Source organism: Lactuca sativa, chromosome 4, assembly GCF_002870075.4.
Source record: "Lactuca sativa cultivar Salinas chromosome 4, Lsat_Salinas_v11, whole genome shotgun sequence".
Taxonomy (NCBI): domain Eukaryota; kingdom Viridiplantae; phylum Streptophyta; class Magnoliopsida; order Asterales; family Asteraceae; genus Lactuca; species Lactuca sativa.
In genome coordinates this window covers 47,043,527-47,068,040 of record NC_056626.2, presented here as the reverse complement: position 1 = coordinate 47,068,040, position 24,514 = coordinate 47,043,527, and the positions used below count along the sequence as shown (strand labels likewise).

The following is a 24,514-nucleotide window of genomic DNA, read 5'->3' as shown; positions in this document are numbered from 1 at the left end:
AGCTTAACTTATAGAGATTTTTCTCATAAAAGTCCAAAAATTGCACTGGTGGAACTTTGACTCGAAAGCTTCTACTCGTTGGGCTCTCAGAGACCTCAAAGCTTCACTTAAATACCCTAAGTACTTAGAGGATTTAAAATTTTTTAGAGAGATATTTCCAGAGAGAAGCTCTAGTGGAGGGAAGAATGAATGAGGGGTGTTGCTTTATTTATAGGGCAAAAATTGAGTTTGCGCGCCGCGTTCTCCGGCCACTTCGTTTCTCTTGCGTTGTGACACATGTCAACTTTCTGTTGGTCCACACCCGCTTGTCACTGGGCGCCATGCACTGCATGTGCTCAGGTGCACTCAAATTTTAAAAACTTTGAAAAATCGTATCTTCTTTATACGATCTCTGTTTTTTACGTTGTTTATATCCACGCGTAGCTATCCACGAGATCTACAACTTTTTTTTAGACTATATTGACTAATTTTCACTTTATTTTTAAAGTTATATTTTTAACAAACTTAGACTGTTAAATTCCATGCAAAAATCATAACACTTCCATACGACATTCGTTCTCAACTGTCTTTATATTGACAGACTCTTAATCATGACATCTTCAACTCTCCTTTAAATTGTTTTACCTAACAATCAACCATTTAATTTCGATTTCAGTGTTAACACAGTTGCGCTGAAATTTCGAAAAATCATAAATTCCTCATATGAAGTCATATTTGGACGTTCTCTATGCACATGCTCTCGGTTTTACGATTACTAAGACTTTCATTTAGATTAATTTGACTAATAAGCAATCGATCTCTGATTCACTTTTCATGATACACATAGCCGTGTCGGTTTGATCGCGAATTCGAAGAAACATAACTTATTCATATGAAGTTGGATTTAAGCGCTCCTTATACCCTCGAGATAGTCATTACGGATACTATACCTTTAGCTAAGATTATCTATTACACCTTAAATGTCTAGTTCGAACCATGACATCACTTCTCAATTCGCTACTTATCATGGTACTCGAACCATGACATCATTTCTCAATCCGCTACTTATCATGGTACTCGAACCATGACATCACTTCTCAATCTGCCACCAATCATGGTACTTGTACCATGATATCGCCTCTCGCGGCTATCGGATCCTATCCCATCATACCCTGGTGACTTCGTGTTGTTGAGCTCCCGGTACAACAACGAGTCACCCCCTCGTGGCCTAGCAGTTGCGACAGCTTCGGTGGCTGCAGCAGCAGTAGCTTCCGAAACAGCAACATATCGCTCATCGAACGTCTCAATCAGCGTGGTCTCAATAGACCCAAACATCTCGTGTATGACCTCACGTATGGCCGTGGCCACTTCATCATGAATCATCCTGCGAATCTCATCATTGCTAACTCTGCTGCTCTCTGGTGTCTGACGTGTACCCACCATGATGTCTCTGAAACACAACACAAAGATACTAGAGACTCGATCGAATATACTCACACTCGATAACCCAACCCTACTTGTTCCTTGGTACCCTAAGGATTCTTACTTGGACTGCTCATTGATCCGGTGTTTCCAGTAGTACGAGCCCTATACTACCTTTCACACCACATCAGTATTCCTACCAAGTCCTCTTCCTAGGATCCCAGATCACAAGTACTCTACATCTCGCTAAGCATAGGCTACCCTTTGGTAGACCTCTCATAAGCTCTTCACTGCTACCTACTCACTCTCGAAGCATCACATAGCAGCGGTAATCTCCTAGGCTAAGGCATCACAAATCAGGCCACTCTAGTCCTAATATGAATACCTAACCTACCCTAGCATGCATAACATATAATGTAAGAGTATTTTGGGAAATCACCGTTCGGGCGCTGACTGATCGTACACACTGTTCCTCCTGTTTTTTCTCAAAATCTTTTACTCTTTTAGAAAAATAGTTTCTTTTATGAAAAACTTCCTCAAATCCTCAGTTTGAGTTTAGTTACACCCGAAGGTGTATCCGAATCCCTCAAACCAAGGCTCTGATACCAACTTGTAACGACGTAAATTTCCAAAACAATTTTTCATTTTCAATCATAATAAATTTTATAAGAACAATTTCAAAACCCATTGTATCACATATTATCTCAATAAACAACCCCAAAATCTCAAGTACATAAATCTTCATCAGTGTGTACAAATCATGTCGGCGCCTTCCTACGATCCTCGCTAGTACCTGAAACACATATCATATAACACGGTAAGCATAAATGCTTAGTGAGTTCCCCAAAATACCACATACAACACATACGCCACTCAAGGCCATAGCTCTATGGGACCTTCCGATGCATGTGTCTCAGGGGACTTCCGTCCTAACCGTGGTAGACCTTCCGGTCCTACCCATAATGACCTTCCGCTCCTACCCATAATGACCTTCCGGCCCTCCTCATCGACCTTCCGGTCCGTCTCATCTTGACCTTCTGCTCCATACCGTGTTGACCTTCCGGTCCATTCCATGCTACTCATAACATACATAACACATACCTATCACATATCAACATATATCACATACTCTGCATAGCATATAAGACCTTCCGGTCACACATAATTACCACTCTAGGTAAAGTAAAGTGAGAAGACTCACCTCGAAGGATGTCTAGTAAGCTCTCGTGCTTGACGTCCTCGATCTAGCTTCCGCCTACCAACATGATAACATCTCTAATCAATATTTTTCTGTTGTCCTCATCTATAAATAATGGGTAGAAGACCATTCTACCCCTCCCTGCCCTCTCTCGAATCAGCTTGACCAAAACCCCATGGTCAACTGAAGTCAACTCTAGTCAATGGTCAAACTTTGACCAGACTCTTCGAGTGCACTCGAGTGACTCGGCGAGTCCATGCGTGTCCTCTGAATCCTCAAAAAGCCTCACTCGACTCATTGAGTTAACCTTTCACTCAACGAGTTACCACTAGTCACGAATCGCAGGGCAACCCGACTCGACTTGCCGAGTCCCCATATGGACTCGACGAGTTCCCTCTATGGCAACACTCAAATGACCTTCTGATGTCAGATCTGTTTCTCTGACTTATAGATCTGACCTTCTTACACCCAATAATCACGTAAAGGTTCAATCTTTAAGCTCATGCAACACTCTTATGCCCTTACATGAAAAAATAGCTCCTAAAATGGCAACCTAGATCCATAACCCTAAAGGGACTGCATAAAGCTGGAAGATTGGGACTCTCTGGACCTCTTAAGGTCCAGATCTAAAGCTTATTCCACATTGGGACCTCATATACTCCATATTCCTTAAAAAGAAAAGGGGCCAAGAAACCCTAGATTCATGCAATCAACACCATACAGAAGGAAAGGTCCGATTTATTACCTCAAAGTGAAGCTCCTTGCTTCAAAGTCTAAGAATGCCAACCTCCTCTGGTCCCTCATGCTAGAACCCTCCTTCTCCTTTGCAATGTCACACTAAAAAGGCTCAAGATGGCTCTTCTTCACTATCTAAGCTCTTTGGTTCGAAAGGAGTATCTCAAGGGTGTAGGTGGCCGCCACTACAGGTCGACGAGTTGAGGCGCCAACTCATCGAGTCACTCCTCATAACTCAAGAAGAAATACTCAAATTGTCATGCCTGGAAATCCGGATGTTACAAAACCCCTATCTTCAATTGTGATAATGGAAATTTGAAGATGAAAACAAAAGTATCCATGGTCAAAAATCGTCCAATTTAAGCTTTTTTATAGTCGTAGTGGCAAGGTACGAAGAAGACGGTGGTGGGTTAAAGGGATAGGTTTACGCTGTGCAAATTAACTGTCAATCGAGCAGGGGAGACAACGGTGGTCATCTTCTAACATTTTAAGATAGCAACGACGAAGTGTTATGACAAGAAAAGAGCGGAGACACGAGGAAGAGGCGAAAAGATTCCATTGGAGCAGAAAGCGGTAGAGTAAGAGAGAAAACATGTGATCTAGTAGACAAAAGAAGTCGATGATTGTACATCCTTTAGCCGAAGCTGATGAACAGTAATGAGCTCAACCAGTTACTGTTCATAAGCCTATGCAAAATTTATATGTATATACAATTACATAAAATTAGAACAAATGAACTACTTTGGGTTATATCATACTAGAGGAAGTGTTGTCATTTTTGATACATTTTTTTTTGTCTGCCACATCATCATCACGTGCATTTGCCACACCTCTTCAACATCTAATCATTTATGAGGGGTGGGTTCCCACACTTTTTATAAATTAAAATTAACAATTTTTTTTAAATATTTTTTAATTGCTAATAATAATAATAATAATAATAATAATAATAATAATAATAGTAATAATAATAATAATTAAAAAACCTAAAGTCGTACAACCTTACAAACTTTGAAAAAAAATGTACAAACATAAATACTTAAACACCTAAAAATAAATAAAAACTTAAAACATCATAACTACTACAATCTAATGGAAGTATTCATCTGAAAAATGACCTTCTAAATCATCGACCGATTCCGCGTTAAGATCGATGTGGTCAACGGTTCAAATATGTTCCGTCAAGTTTCTGCGAAAATCATGATGTATCTCAACATTATGAATTGTCTCTCTTCTTTCCAAGTAATATTTGCTTCCAACCTCAAATATTTGTGTCCGCGGAACAATCTCGTTTTGGTTATACTCACGTATTGTATTTCCTTCATCTTCGAGAATCATATTATGCAATATGATATAAGTATGCATCACCTCACATTTTATATGTATATATAATTACATAAAATTAGAACAAATAAACTACTTTGGGTTATATCATACTAGAAGAAGTGTTGTCATTTTTTATGCATTTTTTTGTCTGCCACATCATCATCACGTACATTTGCCACACCTCTTAAACATCTTATCATTTATGTGGGGTGGGTTCCCACACTTTCTATAAATTAAAATTAACATTTTTTTTAAAATATTTTTTAATTGCTAGAAATAATAATAATAATAATAATAATAATAATAATAATAATAATTAAAAAACCTAAAGTCGTACAACCTTACAAACTTTGAAAAAAAAAATGTACAAACATAAATACTTAAACACCTAAAAATAAATAAAAACTTAAAACATCATAACTACTACAATCTAAAGGAAGTATTCATCTGAAAAATGGTCTTCTAAATCATCGACCGATTCCGCGTTAAGATCGATGTGGTCAACGGTTCAAATATGTTCCGTCAAGTCTCTGCGAAAATCATGATGTATCTCAACATTATGAATTGTCTCTCTTCTTTCCAAGTAATATTTGCTTCCAACCTCAAATGTTTGGGTCCGCGGAACAATCTCGTTTTGGTTATACTCACGTATTGTATTTCCTTCATCTTCGAGAATCATATTATGCAATATGATATAAGTATGCATCACCTCACATCTTCTTCTCATCAACAAACATTGCATGGTATTTCAGTATATGTCAACGTTTTCAAGAGAACCAAACGTTTGTTCAAAATCTGTCATCGCCTTTTTCTTGATCTTTCTTAAACTCCAACTTCTTTTTATCATTAAGACAAGACATGTTAAGGACATTTATGTCATTCATGGAACCTGTAGAACCATAGAAGGTATGCCATATCCACAAATCTTGTACTGTCAGAACTTTAAGTATGATGGTTGGGTAACCATGATCACCTTGGATGTATTGACCTTGATATGCATTCATACAATTGCCCAATTCCCAGTGGAGGCAATCTAGGCTCCCTAACATTATTGGGAAGCCATCCACATTTGTGTGATGATCATATAATTGTTAGGCATGACTATAAGTAGGTTTATCTAAATATCGTGTATCATACAATCTCATAGCATAGTTGTAAAAATTGCGAATACTTTCTCGTGCAGCACGTACGAACATCCTAAGATTCTCATCTACTGCATAAGGGGGAAGTGACATATGCTAGTTGATGAAGTGTAGCTGTGCGTTTTTGTAAGCGAGCAAAACCTATTGTACATCTAACATATGCGCATTGTTTGAAAATATGAACATGCTTCCATGACGTTGTTGACTATACAATGAAACAAATGTTTGTACATACATATTCGCTGTCGAAAAAGTAGTCTTGGAAAATCACATGCTCATAAAATAATTGTGCATGAGGCGTTGGTGAGTTGCTTCACGATTTCTTGTATGTATCTTTTTTTAATCCACATTGCATTTTTGACATTCTGATGCAATTCTTCTATGTTTACTTCAACGGATTGAACAACATGCATAGACGTTTCTAACACGACCTAAAAAATTCCAGAAGATGAAGACGAATACATTTTTAGAGAGAAGAAAGAAGTAGATTTTAAAGTGGTATGACACGATGTGGTTTTTTTTTTGATAGAGTGGTGTTTAGGGATTGTATTTATAGGGTTTTAAAATTGAAAATAAATAAATAAATAAATAAAAATATAGCCTTTTGATGATTGGTGGTCGGAGGATATTGAACTCAATTATAAGCTGCCGAGTACCCATGCTGAGTTGCACCTTCCGAGGACGAAACGCGATATGCACCGAGTTCACTTAGGTGATGTCAGTTCGATGCCGAGTCCACTCCCTACGACCTAAGTTTTTACACAGTTGGAGATCATATCATATTTATATAAATGATTGAAGCTAAAACCCTAAGTCAAGGATATTAAATTGAACATTCTGAATAGGTGATTACGTTAATTTAAGGTTTATTCCCAACATAACTAACTATAACTATAATAAAAGTATAAATACAAAATCAATATCTTTTATAAAACACTTTTATGTTGTTTTTCTATTTTCTGAAATGGGCCGGCCCACGATTGCATAGCCATGTAAGTTCTAACTTCTAAGCTCGTATATTTAACAAAATATAAACCCTAGATTCATCTCCTTCACTCTTCAGCGCCTCTAACGCAACACGCACAGAAATTGTGCAAGGATCGATCGAGAGAGCAGCTCCAGCTTCGGAAAATGAGTTACAAAGTTAGTATTCTTCATGTTTATCTCTTAAATTGATTTCTCCAGATTAAACCTAATCTCAATTTTTACTTTTCCCTGTTATCGCTTGAACAAACTACGGTGTTTTCTTTTCTAGATTGCAATTTTGTATAGTAGAGTTATGGAAAGCTGACATTTGATTGTTTATTCCGTTGTCTTCGTTGCAGTTCCATCAGTTTCAGGTTGTAGGCAGAGCCCTACCGACGGAGACAGATGAACATCCGAAGATCTATCGTATGAAGCTTTGGGCTACCAACGAAGTCCGTGCTAAGAGCAAGTTCTGGTACACATCGATAATCTCATTTCACCTTTTTTGCTTTCGATCCAATGAATTACATGTTATACACACACACTTATGTATTTTGTTTGTTTATTACATGGATCGATAATCATTGTATGGTGTTGGAAATCAGGTACTTCCTCAGGAAACTAAAGAAGGTGAAGAAGAGCAATGGTCAGATGCTTGCCATTAATGAGGTAATACAAATTCCCACTATATTTTATTGGTTTTGTGCTGAAATCATATACTTTATTCCATAATATTTGTTGTACATGTACAGATTTTTGAGAAAAACCCAACGACTATTAAGAACTATGGTATTTGGTTGAGGTATCAATCGAGAACTGGATACCATAACATGTACAAGGAGTACAGGGACACAACCCTAAATGGTGGAGTTGAGCAGATGTACACTGAGATGGCTTCTCGACACAGGGTTCGTCACCATTGCATTCAGGTGATCAAGACAGCTACCATTCCTGCTAAGCTTTGCAAGAGAGAATCCACCAAACAATTCCATAACTCCAAGATCAAGTTCCCATTGGTGTTCAAGAAGGTTAGACCTCCAACTAGAAAACTCAAGACCACTTACAAAGCTTCAAGGCCTAATCTGTTTGTCTGAGTGACCACAACCCTTCTCATCGCATTTTGTTTTTCGTTTGGAATTATATGTTAGTTTCTACTCTTAATCTTGGATATTTGGTTTTTTTAAATGGAGATTGGTGTTGTTGCTTTGAGAATTACATTTTGTTACAGAATGAGACTTTATTTTTCTTAAATTATGCTTCGGTTCTCTTAACCTTGATTACTATCTTTGATTGGTGAAAACCTAAATTAGATTTTCATTTAATAAACATGTTTTTATATTGAATAATAGTTCTGCAAAATAACCATCCATGAACAAACAGAACAGTTGTCTATATCTTATTTTCAATCGAAGGTATTATTCATATTAAGCTCAGATTCGTATGAAATACCCAAAACTATTTAACACATATTGTCATATAAACAACTAAATGTATTCTAGAAAACCTAGATGGATATTATATGTTTGCAATGAATCGAAACAAAATTCACTGGTAAAACCTATATAATACGAAGTAAACTTGAAATCGTTACACTATTAATGACATAACTCACAGTGAGCATAATATAATACTTAAGATACTTTCAAATTTCAGTTTGTTTAAAGTATCTATGGTATTCAAATTAGGGTGCCAAAATTTAAATGCTTTGTTGACTTAATTTTTGATCTTTTAATTATTTTCTTAAAAAAGATATAATGTATTACATTAAAAAAAAATAAACAAACATGAAGATCTAACAATTTAGAAAATTTAAATTTATAAGAAAAAGATAAAATATTATTTATTAAAATTGAAGTGTTTATTTATCTTTTAAATTTGAAATAATAATTTAAATAAATAAACTACTAAAATAATTGAATTTAGTTTAAAAATTTAGAAGTTAAGAAAGTTGCGTTAATGAATCAAATGAAAAAAACTATAAAAATCTAAATTTATTACATTTAAGTATTATATGAAATTTAATAAAATGAAAAAAACTATAAAAATCTAAACAAACATGAAGATCTAAATTTAGAAAATTTAAATTTATAAGAAAAAGATAAAATATTATTTATTAAAATTGAAGTGTTTATTTATCTTTTAAATTTGAAATAATAATTTAAATAAATAAACTACTAAAATAATTGAATTTAGTTTAAAAATTTAGAAGTTAAGAAAGTTGCGTTAATGAATCAAATGAAAAAAACTATAAAAATCTAAATTTATTACATTTAAGTATTATATGAAATTTAATAAAATGAAAAAAACTATAAAAATCTAAACAAACATGAAGATCTAAATTTAGAAAATTTAAATTTATAAGAAAAAGATAAAATATTATTTATTAAAATTGAAGTGTTTATTTATCTTTTAAATTTGAAATAATAATTTAAATAAATAAACTACTAAAATAATTGAATTTAGTTTAAAAATTTAGAAGTTAAGAAAGTTGCGTTAATGAATCAAATGAAAAAAACTATAAAAATCTAAATTTATTACATTTAAGTATTATATGAAATTTAATAAAATGAAAAAAACTATAAAAATCTAAACAAACATGAAGATCTAAATTTAGAAAATTTAAATTTATAAGAAAAAGATAAAATATTATTTATTAAAATTGAAGTGTTTATTTATCTTTTAAATTTGAAATAATAATTTAAATAAATAAACTACTAAAATAATTGAATTTAGTTTAAAAATTTAGAAGTTAAGAAAGTTGCGTTAATGAATCAAATGAAAAAAACTATAAAAATCTAAATTTATTACATTTAAGTATTATATGAAATTTAATAAAATGAAAAAAACTATAAAAATCTAAATTTATCACAACAGGATATGTTGTATAATTACATTATTATTTTCATTTCTAAAAATTAAACAAAGTTTTATATATAGATTCCAAAGCTTTCGGTCTCTCTTAACTCATAATTCAAGCAAATGATAGGTACTATTAGGCCCTCATCGTTTAGTATTAAAATACATAATCCATGTCCATATAAATGCATTTTTCAAAAACAAAAACCAAATTACATAATTTCCAAAAGCCACTACAAACTGTCTTTAACTTTTATTACTCAATGCTAGCCTCCAAATGTTGTTTTGACTTAATCTCACGTCTAAATTGTTCTTTATGATGCAACACACATCGGTTTGTTGTTTTCATAAATTCAAGGTTTAAATGCAGAGAACGCCACAACGGAGTTATGTCCACCAAAACCAAACGAATTTGAAATTGCTGCACATAATAATAATAATAAGTTTGAATCAGTCAACTCATAATAACTCACGCCACAAATCATGACAAAAAAGTGCATAAACCACAAGAAACTCACCAACGTTGACTTCATGTTGTTGCTTAATATTTGCAACTGTGTCAAACTCAACTGCAGGCTCTGGGTTCTACAATATCACAAAAGATAAATAACATGCCATGTTACGAAATCATAAAAAGATAGAAAAATAAAACAAACAAAATTAAAACGTACAAATTGATTAATGGTAGGATGAAGCCATGAGGTTTGAATGGCTTTAATGCTAGCAATGGCTTCTAGACCTCCGGCTGCACCTAAGCAATGTCCAATCATAGACTGAAACAATAGAAAAAAAAAGATCCGAATATCCAATCAATGAGGTCAATATGGACATGTGAAAATTTTGCAAAGGACAAAATAGGGAATTCACCTTGGTCGAGTTCATTTTGATCCCATCCGTGCTTTTGAATACCTTCTTTACAGCATTTACTTCAGCCAAATCACCAACCAATGTCGAAGTTGCATGCGCGTTGATGTAGTTAACCTAAATAAATATATTGTTTACCAGATTAAGTCATTCATTAAGTAAAAGACAAATTCGTCCAAATGAAAAACAAAAAAACAAAACAATTAAACAAACCTCCTCTGCTGACACACCAGCATCTTCAAGACAACTCTTAATACAAGAAGAAACACCAAGCCCATCAGATCGTGGATCAGTCATATGATAAGCATCACAATTTACAGCTCCTCCTAAATATTCAGCAAGTATCGGTGCACCCCTTTTCATTGCATGTTCCAAGCTTTCCATCACCTACAACACCATTTCAATTTTTTTCTATTAAGACATTGTACTTTAAAATAAATTTATCTACCTTGTTTTTTTTTATATTATAGAAGAAAATAGATAAATGAAACTACATTTGCTATTTCTTGCATTTAACATACCAGAACACCAGCACCTTCACCCATGACAAAACCATCTCTATCTTTATCCCATGGCCTAGAGGCTGTTTGTGGATCATCATTTCTCTGAGAGAGAGCTCTACAAGCTACAAAACCACCCAAACCAATTGGAATAATGGCAGCTTCAGTTCCACCAGCAATCATCATATCAGCTTCGCCTCTACGAATATGATTTGCAGCAGCGTAAAAGCAGTAATTTGAAGTAGCACATGCAGTTGAAATCGAGTAATTTGGTCCCATAAATCCGATATCAATAGCAAGCAACGCTGAACCCATGTTTGTAATCGCATAAGGAATGAAAAACGGAGTGATTTTTCTCGGACCTTTTTCGATTAGAGCCTTGACTCCATCGGAAAACACAGTAAGACCTCCCATTCCTGTTCCAACGAGGACACCAGCACGCTCTTTATCAATCTGCGTAAACAATAATTCAAATTTCAAAATGAAAAGGAAACTTCAATTAAACAAACAACTTTACCATATTTTGGGAGAATAAATCGGGAATGGGTTATACGATTAACGAACCTTAGAGAGTTTATCGCCACCAAGATCAGCATGTTCAAGAGCTTTTTTACCAGCAACAATGCAATAACGGAGGCAATCGTCGAGTCTCCGATCGTTTTTACCGTCGATATACCCATCGGATGTAAACCCACGAATCTGACCACCGAATCGGGTCGGAAACTTGGATGCGTCGAACCTGTCAATCAACCCGATTCCGCTCTCTCCGGCTAACAATTTCTCGTAGTAGGTGTCAACGTCGTTTCCGAATACGGATACGAGACCCATACCTGTAATGACTACACGTTTTTTGGGGTCTGTTTCGCGTTTAGGTGCGGAGGCGGACATTACGATGGTGGCTCTGCGTGGGGTTGGGAGTGCGAGGGGTTTGACATTGATGTGGAATGAATGGTGGCGAAGAGGGTCGAGAGGGGAGACCCGAAGTTGGGTTGATTGGAGAAGAGCTTGAGATTGCATGGTGGTGTCGATGGAGAGGAGGCGATGATGAAAAATGGTGGAAGTATTAATAGCGCAGCGCTGATACTTGTAACTTCAGTGTTTCATCGATACAAACGATGTTGAGGAGGAGTGGGCGGTGATGTTTGTTGACTGCGTGGCTGCGCGTGGCTCTTAGTGCGTATCAGAATGTTTTATTGGGATGTTTAAGTTGGATTTTATTTTTAGAGTAACATACAAAATTGGTTTATGTGTTTTGTTATTTTCTTCAAATCAAAATGTTTTATAAAAAAGTTAATCCACATATATTTTAGAGCATGATACAAAAATATTCATGCGTTGTGTTGGGCTGGCCTTAAAAAATCTTTTGATATGAACAAAGTTTATAAAAAGGCAAAGGGTAAAATTCTTGATGGTAGATATATATATATATTTTTGAATGGCAATAAGATAGTAGAGATTGTTATTCATTAAAAATATCATAAATTGAAGAAGGCTCATATATTAAATTAGTCACAATTTTAGCAGGTATTATAGAATGACCATGTGGTCCGTGAATTTACGAGTTTGTAATCAAAATATTGTAGTTGAAAAAAATATTTACAAAAGTATAGTACTTTTGAATTTATTTACCATATAAACGTATTTTTTTAATAAAAAAAGAATTATGTTAGGTCTCTTGATACCCATCAGCTTCTATTGAAGACTGAATATGGTCACTCCATACCGCTAGACCATTGGCCCTTTGGTAATAATCTCTTATATAACCACTGATTACCGGGATTTATTCTTCTTCTCTAGTATTCCATTTTCTTGATGTCGTTGCACCACCGCTGAACTACTCTACAAACATTGATGAACCGTCGTCTGCCATTAGCCCATTACCAATGTGGGATGACCACTGATGAAACCCTTGTCGGTGACGAATCCGTCCTCCTACAACGTCAAACTATCTCCCCCCCCCCCCCCCCCCCCCCCAAACACACATACCACCGTCAAGGAACCATTATCCACTGGCGGAACCAAAAAGAAAAGCCAGAGGTTGCACCACTAGAAAAAAACACATTTCCGAACGAAGTTTCCATTACAAACTTGTCACTAAACCGACAAATTTACACTGAATTCACAATTATTAGACTTTGTGATGGATCGCCAACAGATTCGTGACGGATTTTCGAAAATTTTTCACTAAATTTACATTTGACGGAAATTTTTTAGGCGTAGCCAGTACTACCCGTTGCTACATAGTAGTTCCGCCCCTACCATTATCGATGCTGTGTCAAAATCAAATATGTTGATTTCTTCATATTTTGCTAGATTTTGTGGAAAGCCAAACATAATCGAACCTGCTTGTTTTGTATTTAGGTATAAGATGCAATTTTATAAAATTTCTAAAATTCCTTACTAACCCGATGAAATCATGCAATTTGGCCATTGAACTATGCAAAAAAAACAAAGGACCATGCCGGTGAACAGTAAAAATGATTTGTCTGTCTTTGTTTTTCTTTTTAATTCTCTATAAGGTGGGCCTACATCAAACTATTTCTACTATTGTTTTGTAAATATTTTTCAAACTACCATATTTTTGTTGTTAAAAGGTTATATATAATACAAACTTGTCATTTATAAAGGAAAAATGTTGTGGTATATATTGATTTTTCAGGTGTTTACTACGCGGGTTGTTTAACTTGGATCCGGGTTTGACCCGGTGTATATAAAGCTGATTATCCTTCATTTGTGTAGTTCAGATTACAGATTCACTCTCTCACAAAGATTGTTCGCTATAGTTTTAGGGTTTGTACCAGGGTTTCAGTTCATATTCTTTTGATCTTGTTCTTGTTGTTCATTAGAGAGCTGAGAGTTATTGTAGTGAGGATTTCTGTGTAATCTGTATGATGAAAAACCAACTGTTTCATATATAAATGAAATGTTGATGTTGGGAAATTCTGAGTTTATGTTTTCGTACATGGTATCAAAGCTTTAGGGTTCTTCATCTTCGTGGTTGATGATCATCGAAGGTTTATATCTTCAATTGGTGTTCATCGAAGGCTACTTCATCTGAAGACGTCATAAGAGGTTGTTTCTACTTCTTATGTTCAGTTTCTTTTAGATCTGTTACCAGATCTGTTGATCGATCGTTTTTTTCTGTTGGTCGATCGTTTTTTTTCTCTCCGATTAAGGTTTTTTTATCATTTTCTGTTGATCGATCGTTTTTTTCTTTTTATCGTTCTTCGATCTTGGTACTGTGAGTTTCTTTTGTGGTTCATTGCAGGTGGTTGAACCTGATTTGTATTCTGGCCGTGTGATAGTGGAACATCGGAACTCGCAATAAACGACACTCCATCAATCGATCAATCTGTTGTCTGAAATAACTCACTAGGGGTCGGATTTCATCACCGATCAACCCTATGTTGGGAACGGACAAACAGAGTCGGTTTGTTTTTCATCCCGTCTTATAAAGCACTGTGAGGATTTTCTTGTTCTTTTTTTTCTCTCTCTCAATTATATTTAGTGATTGGAAGATCCTGGTGTTTTGTATACACCAATTATTTTTTCCTTCTTCTTTGTTCGATAGTTTTCTGTGTTTTGTTGACTCTGTATTGATTGTCTTGGGCCCCAACAAACGTGGTGACCATCTGGACTTTAGGTCGATACATGAGTCTGTTTTTTGTGTGTCTAATTGTTGTTCTGCGTTTCCTATTTGGCTGTTGTTGTGCTTTGCTTCAGTCTTGAGTTTGTCTGTCTAATTGATTGACTGATAAGTTTTTTAAATGGCTGGTTCTGCTGAATCTCCAAGTGGAAGTGGAAAGGATGATTCAATCATTTTTGATGATCCTCTCTATGTCCATCCTTTTGATAATGCTACTACAACTATTATTAGTGTGAAATTGTCTGGAAATGAAAATTTTCGTATTTGGAGAAGCTCCATGTCTAGGGCACTTAAAGCTAGAAACAAACTAGGTTTTGTAGATGGTACCTTTAAAAAGGATAATGTTGAAAAAACCAAAGAGTCTAAATGGGAAAGAGCTAATGCTGTTGTGTGTTCTTAGTTATTGTCTTCCATTAGTGACTCAATCTATGCTAGTCATGCTTATTCAGATAATGCTCAAGAAATCTGGGAAAATTTATTTGAAACATATAATAAAGCTGATGGGTCTGTTGTGTTCAATGTTCATCAAAGAATTAATTCTTTAAAACAAAATGGTATATCTGTTTCTGATTTCTTTAATAAACTTGATGCCTTATGGAAGGAGTTTGATGGTTTAACTAGTCTCACAGAATGTACTTGTGAGGCTGCAGCTAAACTAAATGATCACTCTAAACTAATGAAACTCATGCAATTTCTGAGTGGTTTAGATGAGTCTTATAATCAGGTTAAGAGTCATATATTGCTTATGGATCCACTTCCTAATGTGAAAACTGCTTTTTCAATTATATCTCGTGAAGAGTCCCTTCAAAGAAATGGATCTCTTTCTAATGACTCCCAATCTGGTTCTAAGAGTCAACCTAGTGCTTTTAATAGTAAATTCAACAATAAATTTTCTAATAATAAAAACAAAGGTTCAAGCCTTCAATGTAAAAATTGTGGTCTAAAAGGACATACTGTTGAGAAATGTTATAAACTAATTGGATATCCAAAGGATTATAAACCTAGAAGTGATGTTAATCAAAATAGTCAAGTTAAAAACTTTAAAGCAAACTCATCTGTTGTTACACCTGGATCAACTGATTCTGGTGAATCTGAATTTCCTCAACTAACTAAGGATCAATATGCCAAGTTTCTTAGTCTAATAGGAGAAAGAAAGTGCTATGAGGAAGCATCTATCAGTTCCAATATGGCAGGTACTTGCTTGTTTAATGTTTGTGGTTCATTTTATAATGATAATAAATGGATTGTTGATTCTGGTGCTAGTCAACATATGATAGCATCAGAATCTCTTCTGCATGATACTGTAGATGTGTCTAAGCTTAACCTTCTTGTTAGTCACCCTAATGGAACTTGTGCTAAAATAGAAAAAATTGGAAATTTAAATATCACAAACTCTTTAACTCTGTTTGATGTGTTTGCTGTTCCTGAGTTTAATGTTAATCTATTGTCAGTTCACAAAATTTGCAAAGATAATAAGTGTGAAGTTGTCTTTAATGAACATAGTTGCAAAATTCAGGATTTACACTCAAAGGAGATGGTGGGGAATGGTAGTGAAACTGGAGGTCTCTATTATGTTGATAGTGTACCTTCTGGTAATTCTTTTACTTCTAATTCTGTTATGTGTTATGTTTCTAAACTAACTTGGCATAATAGACTTGGTCATCCTTCTGACCAAGCTCTGAATTCTTTAAAAACTCATCTTAAATTTGAAAATGAATCTTTACCTCCTTGTGATGTTTGCCATAAGGCTAAACAAACAAGGGGTTCTTTTCCCACTAGTCAACATGTCACTTCTTGTTTAGGTGAACTTGTTCACTTAGATGTGTGGGGTCCTTATAAAGTGGTCACTTCAGAAGGGTTTAAGTTCTTTCTTACTATAGTGGATGATTTCACTAGGGCAACTTGGATTTATTTGCTTAAGTCTAAAAGTGAAGTTTTTTCTTGTGTCACTACTTTCTTTAATCTTTTATTGAATCAATTTGAAGTCAAAATTAAAAAGGTTAGGTCTGATAATGGCACAGAGTTTTTGAATTATAACATGAAAACGTTTTTTGAAAATAAAGGTGTTATTCATCAAACGTCGTGTGTCCATACACCTCAACAAAATGGGGTGGTTGAAAGGAAACATCGATATATTCTCAATGTAGCTAGGTCATTAATGTTTCAGTCAGGTTTGCCTTTGACTTATTGGGGTGATTCTATTTTAACTGCTGTGTTTTTGATAAATAGAACTCCCACTTCTGTTTTAAATGGAGCCTCTCCTTATGAACTTGTTTATAAATCTTGTCCTAGTTTTGATAAACTTCGTGTTTTTGGTTGTCTTTGTTTTGCAACTAAACTGAATAATTTTGATAAATTTTCTGAACGTGCTGAAAAGTGTATTTTACTTGGGTATTCTTTGGAACAAAAAGGTTATAAGGTTTTGAGTCTTGATTCAAATTTTGTTTTTGTTTCCAGGGATGTCAAATTTTATGAATCAGTGTTTCCATTCAAGCTTAATTCTTTTTCTGGTGATAAAACTACTAGTTTTAATAATCCAAGTGACCCATTTTCCTTCATTTGTCTAGTTATCTTCAAGAAAATAATGATTTAGGTGATTTAGGAATAACCCTTCATTCTGAAGGTAATGAAGCAGTTCATAATTTGGATGAGACCTCCAATGATGAGGTCAGCAACCAAAGTGACATGGCACATGTGCAACAGAATGTTGTGGATGTTCCTAGTTCATCTAGTATGTCTGAGGATAGTATCTTAGAACAAAATAATCTTTCTGATGACCACTCATTAGGTACTACACGATCTGGTAGAAATGTTCGTTTACCAACAAGATTTAATGATTTTGTTGTGGAAAGTTCACACAAATATGGGTTAGAAAAGTCTGTGAATTATTCTTTGTTAGCTAATGATAGTAAATGTTTTGTTTCTAATCTTAATAAAACATTTGAACCTAGCACTTATTCTGAAGCTTCAACTGATCCAAATTGGATCAAAGCTATGAATGAGGAAATGGAAGCTTTATATAGGAATCATACTTGGGATATTGTTGATCTTCCAAAAAACAGAAATCCTATTGGTTGTCGGTGGATTTATAAAATAAAATACAAATCTAATGGTGAGGTTGAGAGATATAAAGCTAGATTAGTTGCAAAAGGATATAATCAAAGAGAGGGAATAGATTATGAAGAAACTTTTTCTCCTGTTGCTAAAATTGTTACTGTTAGGATTGTGATTTGTGTAGCTGTTAATAATTCATGGCCTCTCTATCAATTGGATGTTAACAATGCTTTTCTATATGGTGACTTGGTAGAAGATGTATATATGACATTACCTGAAGGATATCACACTAAAAATGATAGTAGAGTTTGTAAATTGGTGAAGTCTTTGTATGGTTTAAAACAGGCTCCACGAAAGTGGAATGAGAAACTTTGCTCTTTTTTGTCGGTTTTTGGTTTTGTTCAAAGTATAAATGATTATTCTTTATTTGTTCGCTCAAAAAATAACACCATTGTTATTTTGTTAGTATATGTTGATGATATAATTCTAACAGGTAACAGTTGTGTTGAAATTGAAAATGTAAAATCATTTCTTAAGTCACAGTTTAGAATTAAGGATCTAGGGTTGTTGAAATATTTTCTGGGAATTGAAGTTTTGTCTACTAGTAATGGTGTATGTCTAAATCAAAGAAAATACTGTTTGGAGTTATTACATGAATTTGGTATGCTGGCATGCAAACCTGTTAAAACTCCTTTGGAAGTCAATTTTGTGTTTAACAGAGATTGTGATGATAATACTGATCTTATAACTAATATAACAGAATTTCAGAAACTTATAGGAAAATTGATTTATCTCACTGTTACTAGACCTGATATTAGTTATGCTGTCCAAGTATTAAGTCAGTTTATGCATAAGCCAAGAAAATCACATTTAAGTGTTGCTTTCAGATTATTAAGGTATTTGAAAAATTGTCCTGGTAAAGGTGTTTTGTTTTCTAAATCTAATAGTTTTGATGTTGTTGGTTATGTGGATGCTGATTGGGCCAAATGTCTAACAACTAGGAGATCTGTTTCTGGTTATTTGGTTTATTTAGGAAACACTCTTATTTCTTGGAAAAGTAAGAAACAAAGCACAGTGTCCAGGTCATCAACAAAATCTGAATACCGTGCTTTGGGTTCTGTAACATGTGAAATTTTGTGGGTCTTAAAGGTTTTAAGTGATCTTGGTTTCAAAAGTTTAACTCCTGTTAAATTGTTTTGTGATAATGAATCTGCTATTAAGTTAACTTTAAATCCTGTTTTTCATGAAAAAACAAAACATTTTGAGGTTGATGTGCATTTTGTAAGAGAAAAAATTGAAAATAGTGTTTTAAAATTAGTTAAGATTAATTCTTCTAATCAAAATGCAGACATTTTAATTAAATCATTAAGTTTTTTTTCAGCATGAGTTCTTGTCAAAGAGACTTGGTCTTGTAAATTTGTTTTCTGGTAAATAAATTTGTATAAATTGATAAGTTTGAGAGGGGGTGTTAAAAGGTTATATATAATACAAACTTGTCATTTATAAAGGAAAAATGTTGTGGTATATATTGATTTTTCAGGTGTTTACTACGCGGGTTGTTTAACTTGGATCCGGGTTTGACCCGGTGTATATAAAGCTGATTATCCTTCATTTGTGTAGTTCAGATTACAGATTCACTCTCTCACAAAGATTGTTCGCTATAGTTTTAGGGTTTGTACCAGGGTTTCAGTTCATATTCTTTTGATCTTGTTCTTGTTGTTCATTAAAGAGCTGAGAGTTATTGTAGTGAGGATTTATGTGTAATCTGTATGATAAAAAACCAACTGTTTCATATATAAATGAAATGTTGATGTTGGGAAATTATGAGTTTATGTTTTCGTACATTTGTAAATATATTTTTTAAAATACTATCCTTATGTAGAAAACTTGTGAATTGACAAGATAATTTTTCTTAACAAATGATTTTTTTTTTATTTAAATTAAACAAACTATTTTTGTACTAATTTTTTTTTTGGTTCTTAGAAAAATCCAAGAACTATCTTATCATGGCAAGTCTTTCATTTCTTTAGAAAACTAGAGTTATTTTTCTAAGTCCATTGAAATGACAAAACTCACTTTACAAACATTTTTTTTCTTCTTTCACGATTTTGATCTTTTATTTAATTTTGTTTTCCAATATGTACAAACAACTGATGCGTACTTTCAAAAATATTCTTTGTTTACATAAATATACATGGACAATGAGACCAATATAAATATTGTACTGATGCAAACTTCTAGAAATTAAGATCCTTAATTAATAGATCCGACTACATCTTCATTATGGTTGAAAACAAGGTTAGTTATAGAAGAAGTATAAGTATATCACAATTCCATATTCAGCTAATGAAATAAGTCTATAGAAGAAGTATAAGTATATCACAATTCCATATCCAGCTAATAAATCAATATGATATGGGATGTTAATTATTACCACATGTCCTCTTCTCATTCATTTGGACACATGATATTTTCTAGAATTTTTAAATTTTCTATTTTCCACTTGTCATTTTATTGTATTTTTCATTTTATTAAATTAAAATTCCACATTTAATATGTAAGTTAATATATATATATATATATATATATATATATATATATATATATATAAAGTATTTATTAGAAATGGTTTATATATGCAATGTATTCAATACATTAAAGTCTCATTAATTTTAATAATTTAAAATTTTTCTTATTTTTCTTATAAATTCAAACTATTCAAATTATTAAAATTTCATATTTTTTTTGATTAAACCCATGTAATACATGAGTCTCACACCTAGTTCTCAATATTTGCATAAGAAATGACTTACTTCTTTCGATCCACTTCTTGGTGGTGTGACTCCATTCAAGATTAGTTTTGTAGAAGTGTGTGAGCATTTGTACAAGTGATACACACATTTTGTGTCTGAGTGTACTAGTTAGCAAAACTTGTACAAGGTTTTAAGACTACCTAAAACTTTTAATTTATAGTTTTAATGTATCAATCATCGATGGTGTACCAGTGGAGACGAAAAGAGTATCTTTGTCGAAGTGGTTAAACTCTTAGTGTAGAGTCCAACCGCTATAATTACTTGTTTATAGTTCTTTTTTCATTTCTATCTTCCCCTATTTTGTCTTTTCCCTTTTTGATTGGAGCACATAGATGATTTGGCTGAAGTCTTTATGACAAATGGGAGAAAGACAAACATGGTCAAAAAAAGGCCCAATTTAAAATGAGCATAACTTTTGATCCGTAAGGAATTTTGAGGCGTGTGATATATTGACGGAAAAATATCGACTCCTCCCAGGTCAACGAACGGTCAACTCTCAAATTCCACCGTTTAAGCCCCCAAATCTCAGTTTTTTATGATTTCGAACAATTTCAATTTTTATGTTATTCTGTTTTAACGGCAGAATATCCGTTTTCCTTGTTTTTTGAAATTCAATTTCCCAAATTTGCTTTATAAAAGGTTATTGTAAATCTTTAGATTCATCTTGAATTTCAGTAATAAAAATATTTTGAATTTCTTCCTATTGTTTGCTTTCGTTATGCGTCACTTTTGCACATACCTTCCAATTAGAGAGAACCCAAAAAAGTTATTTTAAAAAAAAAAAAGTGGAAAGTGGAAAGTTAGAAGCTGAGCCTCCTAAAGCCACTCCGTCCTAAAGTTGTCCACATTAATAGTTGATCCATTAGTAGTCCAGTCTTTTCTGATAAAGAAACTTAAATACCATGTTTTCCTCAACCTTTTATACAGAAGACAGTCACAATAAAGATCAAGTTATTTTTTAACCAGCACCACGAGCAGCTAGATTTGGCATGGTGGAGTTAAATAAGAATACTTTATAACTAATTTCTGGATGCAAATTGAATAAATGTACGGTTTTGAGATTCTTTTTTCCAATTCAGAACTACATCAACACTTAATATCTTATTGAAGACCTGAAAATTAAGATATTGATATTGAGGCATTCTGTACCCCAAACATGTGTTATGGTCTTATGAACCGTGTTTACGCATGGTTGATGGCTGGTGATTTTAGATTTTTAGCAGTTTGTTGTAATTTGTAAACAATGTAAAACCAAACACAGTATAAGTCATTACATCATACATATGTTCTGTTCTCCTTCAGACAAAAAAAAAACTAGTTACGTGTAGAATTAAGCCATTTCCCAACAAAATGAATCTCACAAAACCTAGAAGCCCTTGGAAACTTCAACAACTGTGGACAAAACCGCAATTCATCCTTCATGGTCAAGCTTTCGCATGTGATTGTTAGCATTGTGAAAACCTCTGCAGTAGCCAACATGTATTCTAGAAGCTGTATATCACACTTCCACCCATGCAATTTTTAATTTTCATGGTTCTGAGGTTCGAATGTATACAACTGGGGACAGATTCTGGCTCAATCCAGCAAGAGTCTCCCACCTTTTTCTACATCACAAAACCAGATATAGAACTGAATGTTATACATAACTTGGAAAACATAGAATAAGACATGTCAAAACTTACAAACAAGGAAATTACCTCTTCAATACATAAATGCTCCAACCCTGGAGAGTTTTCAAGCACTTGAAAAACTAGCAACCATTAAAAATTGAAACAAACCTTCAATTCCAAGTGCTTCAAATTGGAAAATTCGGATAGAGGTAAAATCACTTGGGACCTTCAACAAAAGGGAAAAGTAGTGACGAATGAAAACAAGAATCATTCAAAGTGTAAAGCATTAGTAATAAATAACCAATTAAAAGTTGAATGTTTTCTAATGCGATCTTACATGAGGAGTTAAATGGAACAATGAAAGCGATTTAGCTCCACTTATTCCTTTCAGAAGGTCAATCGGAAATTGTAGATGATAAATCTTCCATCACAAAATTTGAACCTAACATCCCATCGACATAGAGGTATTCAAGATTAGGGAGATTCAAAACAACTTTGTGTCTAGATATGAAATCATTTGTTCTTAGTTCCAGTCTCTTCAAAGTAGGGATGTTGAAATTGTAGTCCCCGACTTCCTGCGGTAATATTAACAGAGATAAACTTTCAAGCACCGGGCATCCATTGATGAGTCTGAATGCCTTCACAAGACGTTTACTATGAACACTAATGTCGAGGGTTTTCAGACAAGGAAGTATGACTAGAGGTGGAACATTTAAAACCCCAAAATTACGATATCTCGCAAATACTTTTAGATTTGTGAGCGTCTTGCAAGTGAAGAGGCTGAGGGGAAGATCAAACAGTTGAACGTTTATGTCAAGCTCACAAACGTTTAACTTAACTGCTTTATCGATCCACTTTGACAAAGATGACTTTGGCACCATAAATCGAGTGAAATATAATCGGCATACTTTAACTTGGGAATTTTTACAGAGCTCTAATACCCGATCCACAAAATTCAAAAACCAATCGAGACTACAGATGTGTTGAGAATCATTCAAGTCAAGGTTTGTGACAAACGTCCAAGTGTATTTCCATCTTTTGGATAAAATGCTAGTGCACAGCAAAAATTGTAGGCATTAAAGAGAGTATATGTGAAAGAATCTCTTCAGGCAAAGAGCTAAACCTGTCTTCATTCTTACACCTGAAACTCATTTCTCAGACCTCTTCAATTCCTAATGATTTAAACAGAGAACAAAAGTGTTTACGTCGAGTGAGGAGATAGATGGCGACTCCGTGGTGGCAGACGGCGGTTGGGGATGTTTTGAGACGGTGGCTGGGTGACTCGGTGAGGGCAGAATGCGATTGAGGTAAAATATTTTAATTTTAGTTAATATTTATGTTCTAACAAAATGATAATATTAAGAAGATTTTGTAATCTATAACCAAGGAAACATAAATTGTAATTGTCTACCATATTTTTATGTCTATATATAAAATATAAAATTATATTTTATACTTCGAATACAATATCATCAAAATTCATTATATTTGAAACGAGATTACATTATCATTTCTTAATGTTAATGTGTACCCATTATCTGAATATGATAATAAAATGTTTATATATTTTAAGATTTCAGGATTTCGATTACATTAGAAAATATACGTCTATCTGTTTATATTCGGTTAGATATTTGGTTCAAGATGGTTGAAAAATACTGAAATTTGGTTTAGCTCATTCTAGAGTTTTCGGAAACCAATTTTCAGTTTAATCCGATCCAAAATTAAGAACCGAACTTTATATCTCATAAAGGCCTACCGAATCACTTCTAAACCATAAGTACGATTCTGCATTGATTTGTTTTTAATGTCAACTATTTTATTAAGCTAACAATGTGCTATATATAACGAACAAATTACATCAATGAAATAACAAGGAATAATGACTTAAAAGGGTAATATATTTTTCGATTTGTTTTTTTTTCGTCTACATTTACCCCTTTAACTTGTTGAACTGTACACATTTAGTCATTATGACCGGTTACTTCAGGTTAGTCGGGAAAAATGATTGAATAGGGTAATATATTTTTCATTTTGTACACATTTAGTCCTTAATATTTTTGTACACATTTAGTCCTTAATATTTTTTTTGTTTCAAAATAAGTCATTTTTGTTTTTGTACACATTTAGTACTTATGAGTGTTTTCTTTAGGTTTTTCTCACAACATTTTACATAGGACAATCATTGATGAAGTGTGTGAGGCTGTTGATGTTTATGTGTAATTTCTCATTTTCACAACCAAAAAATTTCATTTTTAAATAAGGCAAAACTCTCTAATTATAAATCCATTATTAAGAAAAAACGTTTATTCCAAAATATATTTAGCGAAAATCAGAGTAATATAAGAAAATGTGTAATCCTCAATAATGTTGATGGGTGTGTATAGCTATGCATTCGCCTTC

General features: G+C 33.6%; 3 protein-coding genes across 3 annotated transcripts; 1 reads left to right on the top strand and 2 right to left on the bottom strand.

Annotated features, from left to right (window-relative positions):
• Positions 1-6,786: 6,786 nt before the first annotated feature.
• LOC111914733 (60S ribosomal protein L18a-3) lies at positions 6,787-7,980 on the top strand. Its single transcript, XM_023910444.3, has 4 exons — positions 6,787-6,945; positions 7,128-7,243; positions 7,374-7,437; positions 7,521-7,980. Exons 1-4 carry the CDS (start codon positions 6,934-6,936, stop codon positions 7,860-7,862), a joined length of 534 nt encoding a protein of 177 aa, XP_023766212.1. The 5' UTR covers positions 6,787-6,933; the 3' UTR covers positions 7,863-7,980.
• Positions 7,981-9,738: 1,758 nt separating this feature from the next.
• LOC111914732 (3-oxoacyl-[acyl-carrier-protein] synthase I, chloroplastic) lies at positions 9,739-12,159 on the bottom strand. The gene is made up of 7 exons (XM_023910443.3): positions 11,553-12,159; positions 11,010-11,441; positions 10,702-10,875; positions 10,492-10,605; positions 10,296-10,397; positions 10,143-10,209; positions 9,739-10,045 (listed from the first exon to the last, which is right to left on the bottom strand). The coding sequence occupies exons 1-7, from the start codon at positions 12,003-12,005 to the stop codon at positions 9,978-9,980; spliced, it is 1,410 nt and encodes a 469-aa protein (XP_023766211.1). The 5' UTR covers positions 12,006-12,159; the 3' UTR covers positions 9,739-9,977.
• A 10,347-nt stretch (positions 12,160-22,506) lies between these two features.
• LOC111914597 (FBD-associated F-box protein At2g26860-like) lies at positions 22,507-22,992 on the bottom strand. The gene has a single exon (XM_052770841.1). The coding sequence runs from the start codon at positions 22,990-22,992 to the stop codon at positions 22,507-22,509; it is 486 nt and encodes a 161-aa protein (XP_052626801.1).
• Between the last annotated feature and the right edge of the window lie 1,522 nt (positions 22,993-24,514).

What these genes read in the sequence shown, in the direction of transcription:
- LOC111914597 (XM_052770841.1), bottom strand. Translation starts at nt 22,992, where the DNA reads ATGGTGCCAAAGTCATCTTTGTCAAAGTGGATCGATAAAGCAGTTAAG.
- LOC111914733 (XM_023910444.3), top strand. An exon ending in CGTGCTAAGAGCAAGTTCTG is followed by an intron (nt 7,244 to 7,373) that starts GTACACATCGAT and finishes GTTGGAAATCAG; the next exon opens with GTACTTCCTCAGGAAACTAA. An exon ending in AGATGCTTGCCATTAATGAG is followed by an intron (nt 7,438 to 7,520) that starts GTAATACAAATT and finishes GTACATGTACAG; the next exon opens with ATTTTTGAGAAAAACCCAAC.
- LOC111914732 (XM_023910443.3), bottom strand. Translation starts at nt 12,005, where the DNA reads ATGCAATCTCAAGCTCTTCTCCAATCAACCCAACTTCGGGTCTCCCCT. An exon ending in TCAAAATGAACTCGACCAAG is followed by an intron (nt 10,398 to 10,491) that starts GTGAATTCCCTA and finishes CTATTGTTTCAG; the next exon opens with TCTATGATTGGACATTGCTT. An exon ending in ACAACATGAAGTCAACGTTG is followed by an intron (nt 10,046 to 10,142) that starts GTGAGTTTCTTG and finishes TATTATGTGCAG; the next exon opens with CAATTTCAAATTCGTTTGGT.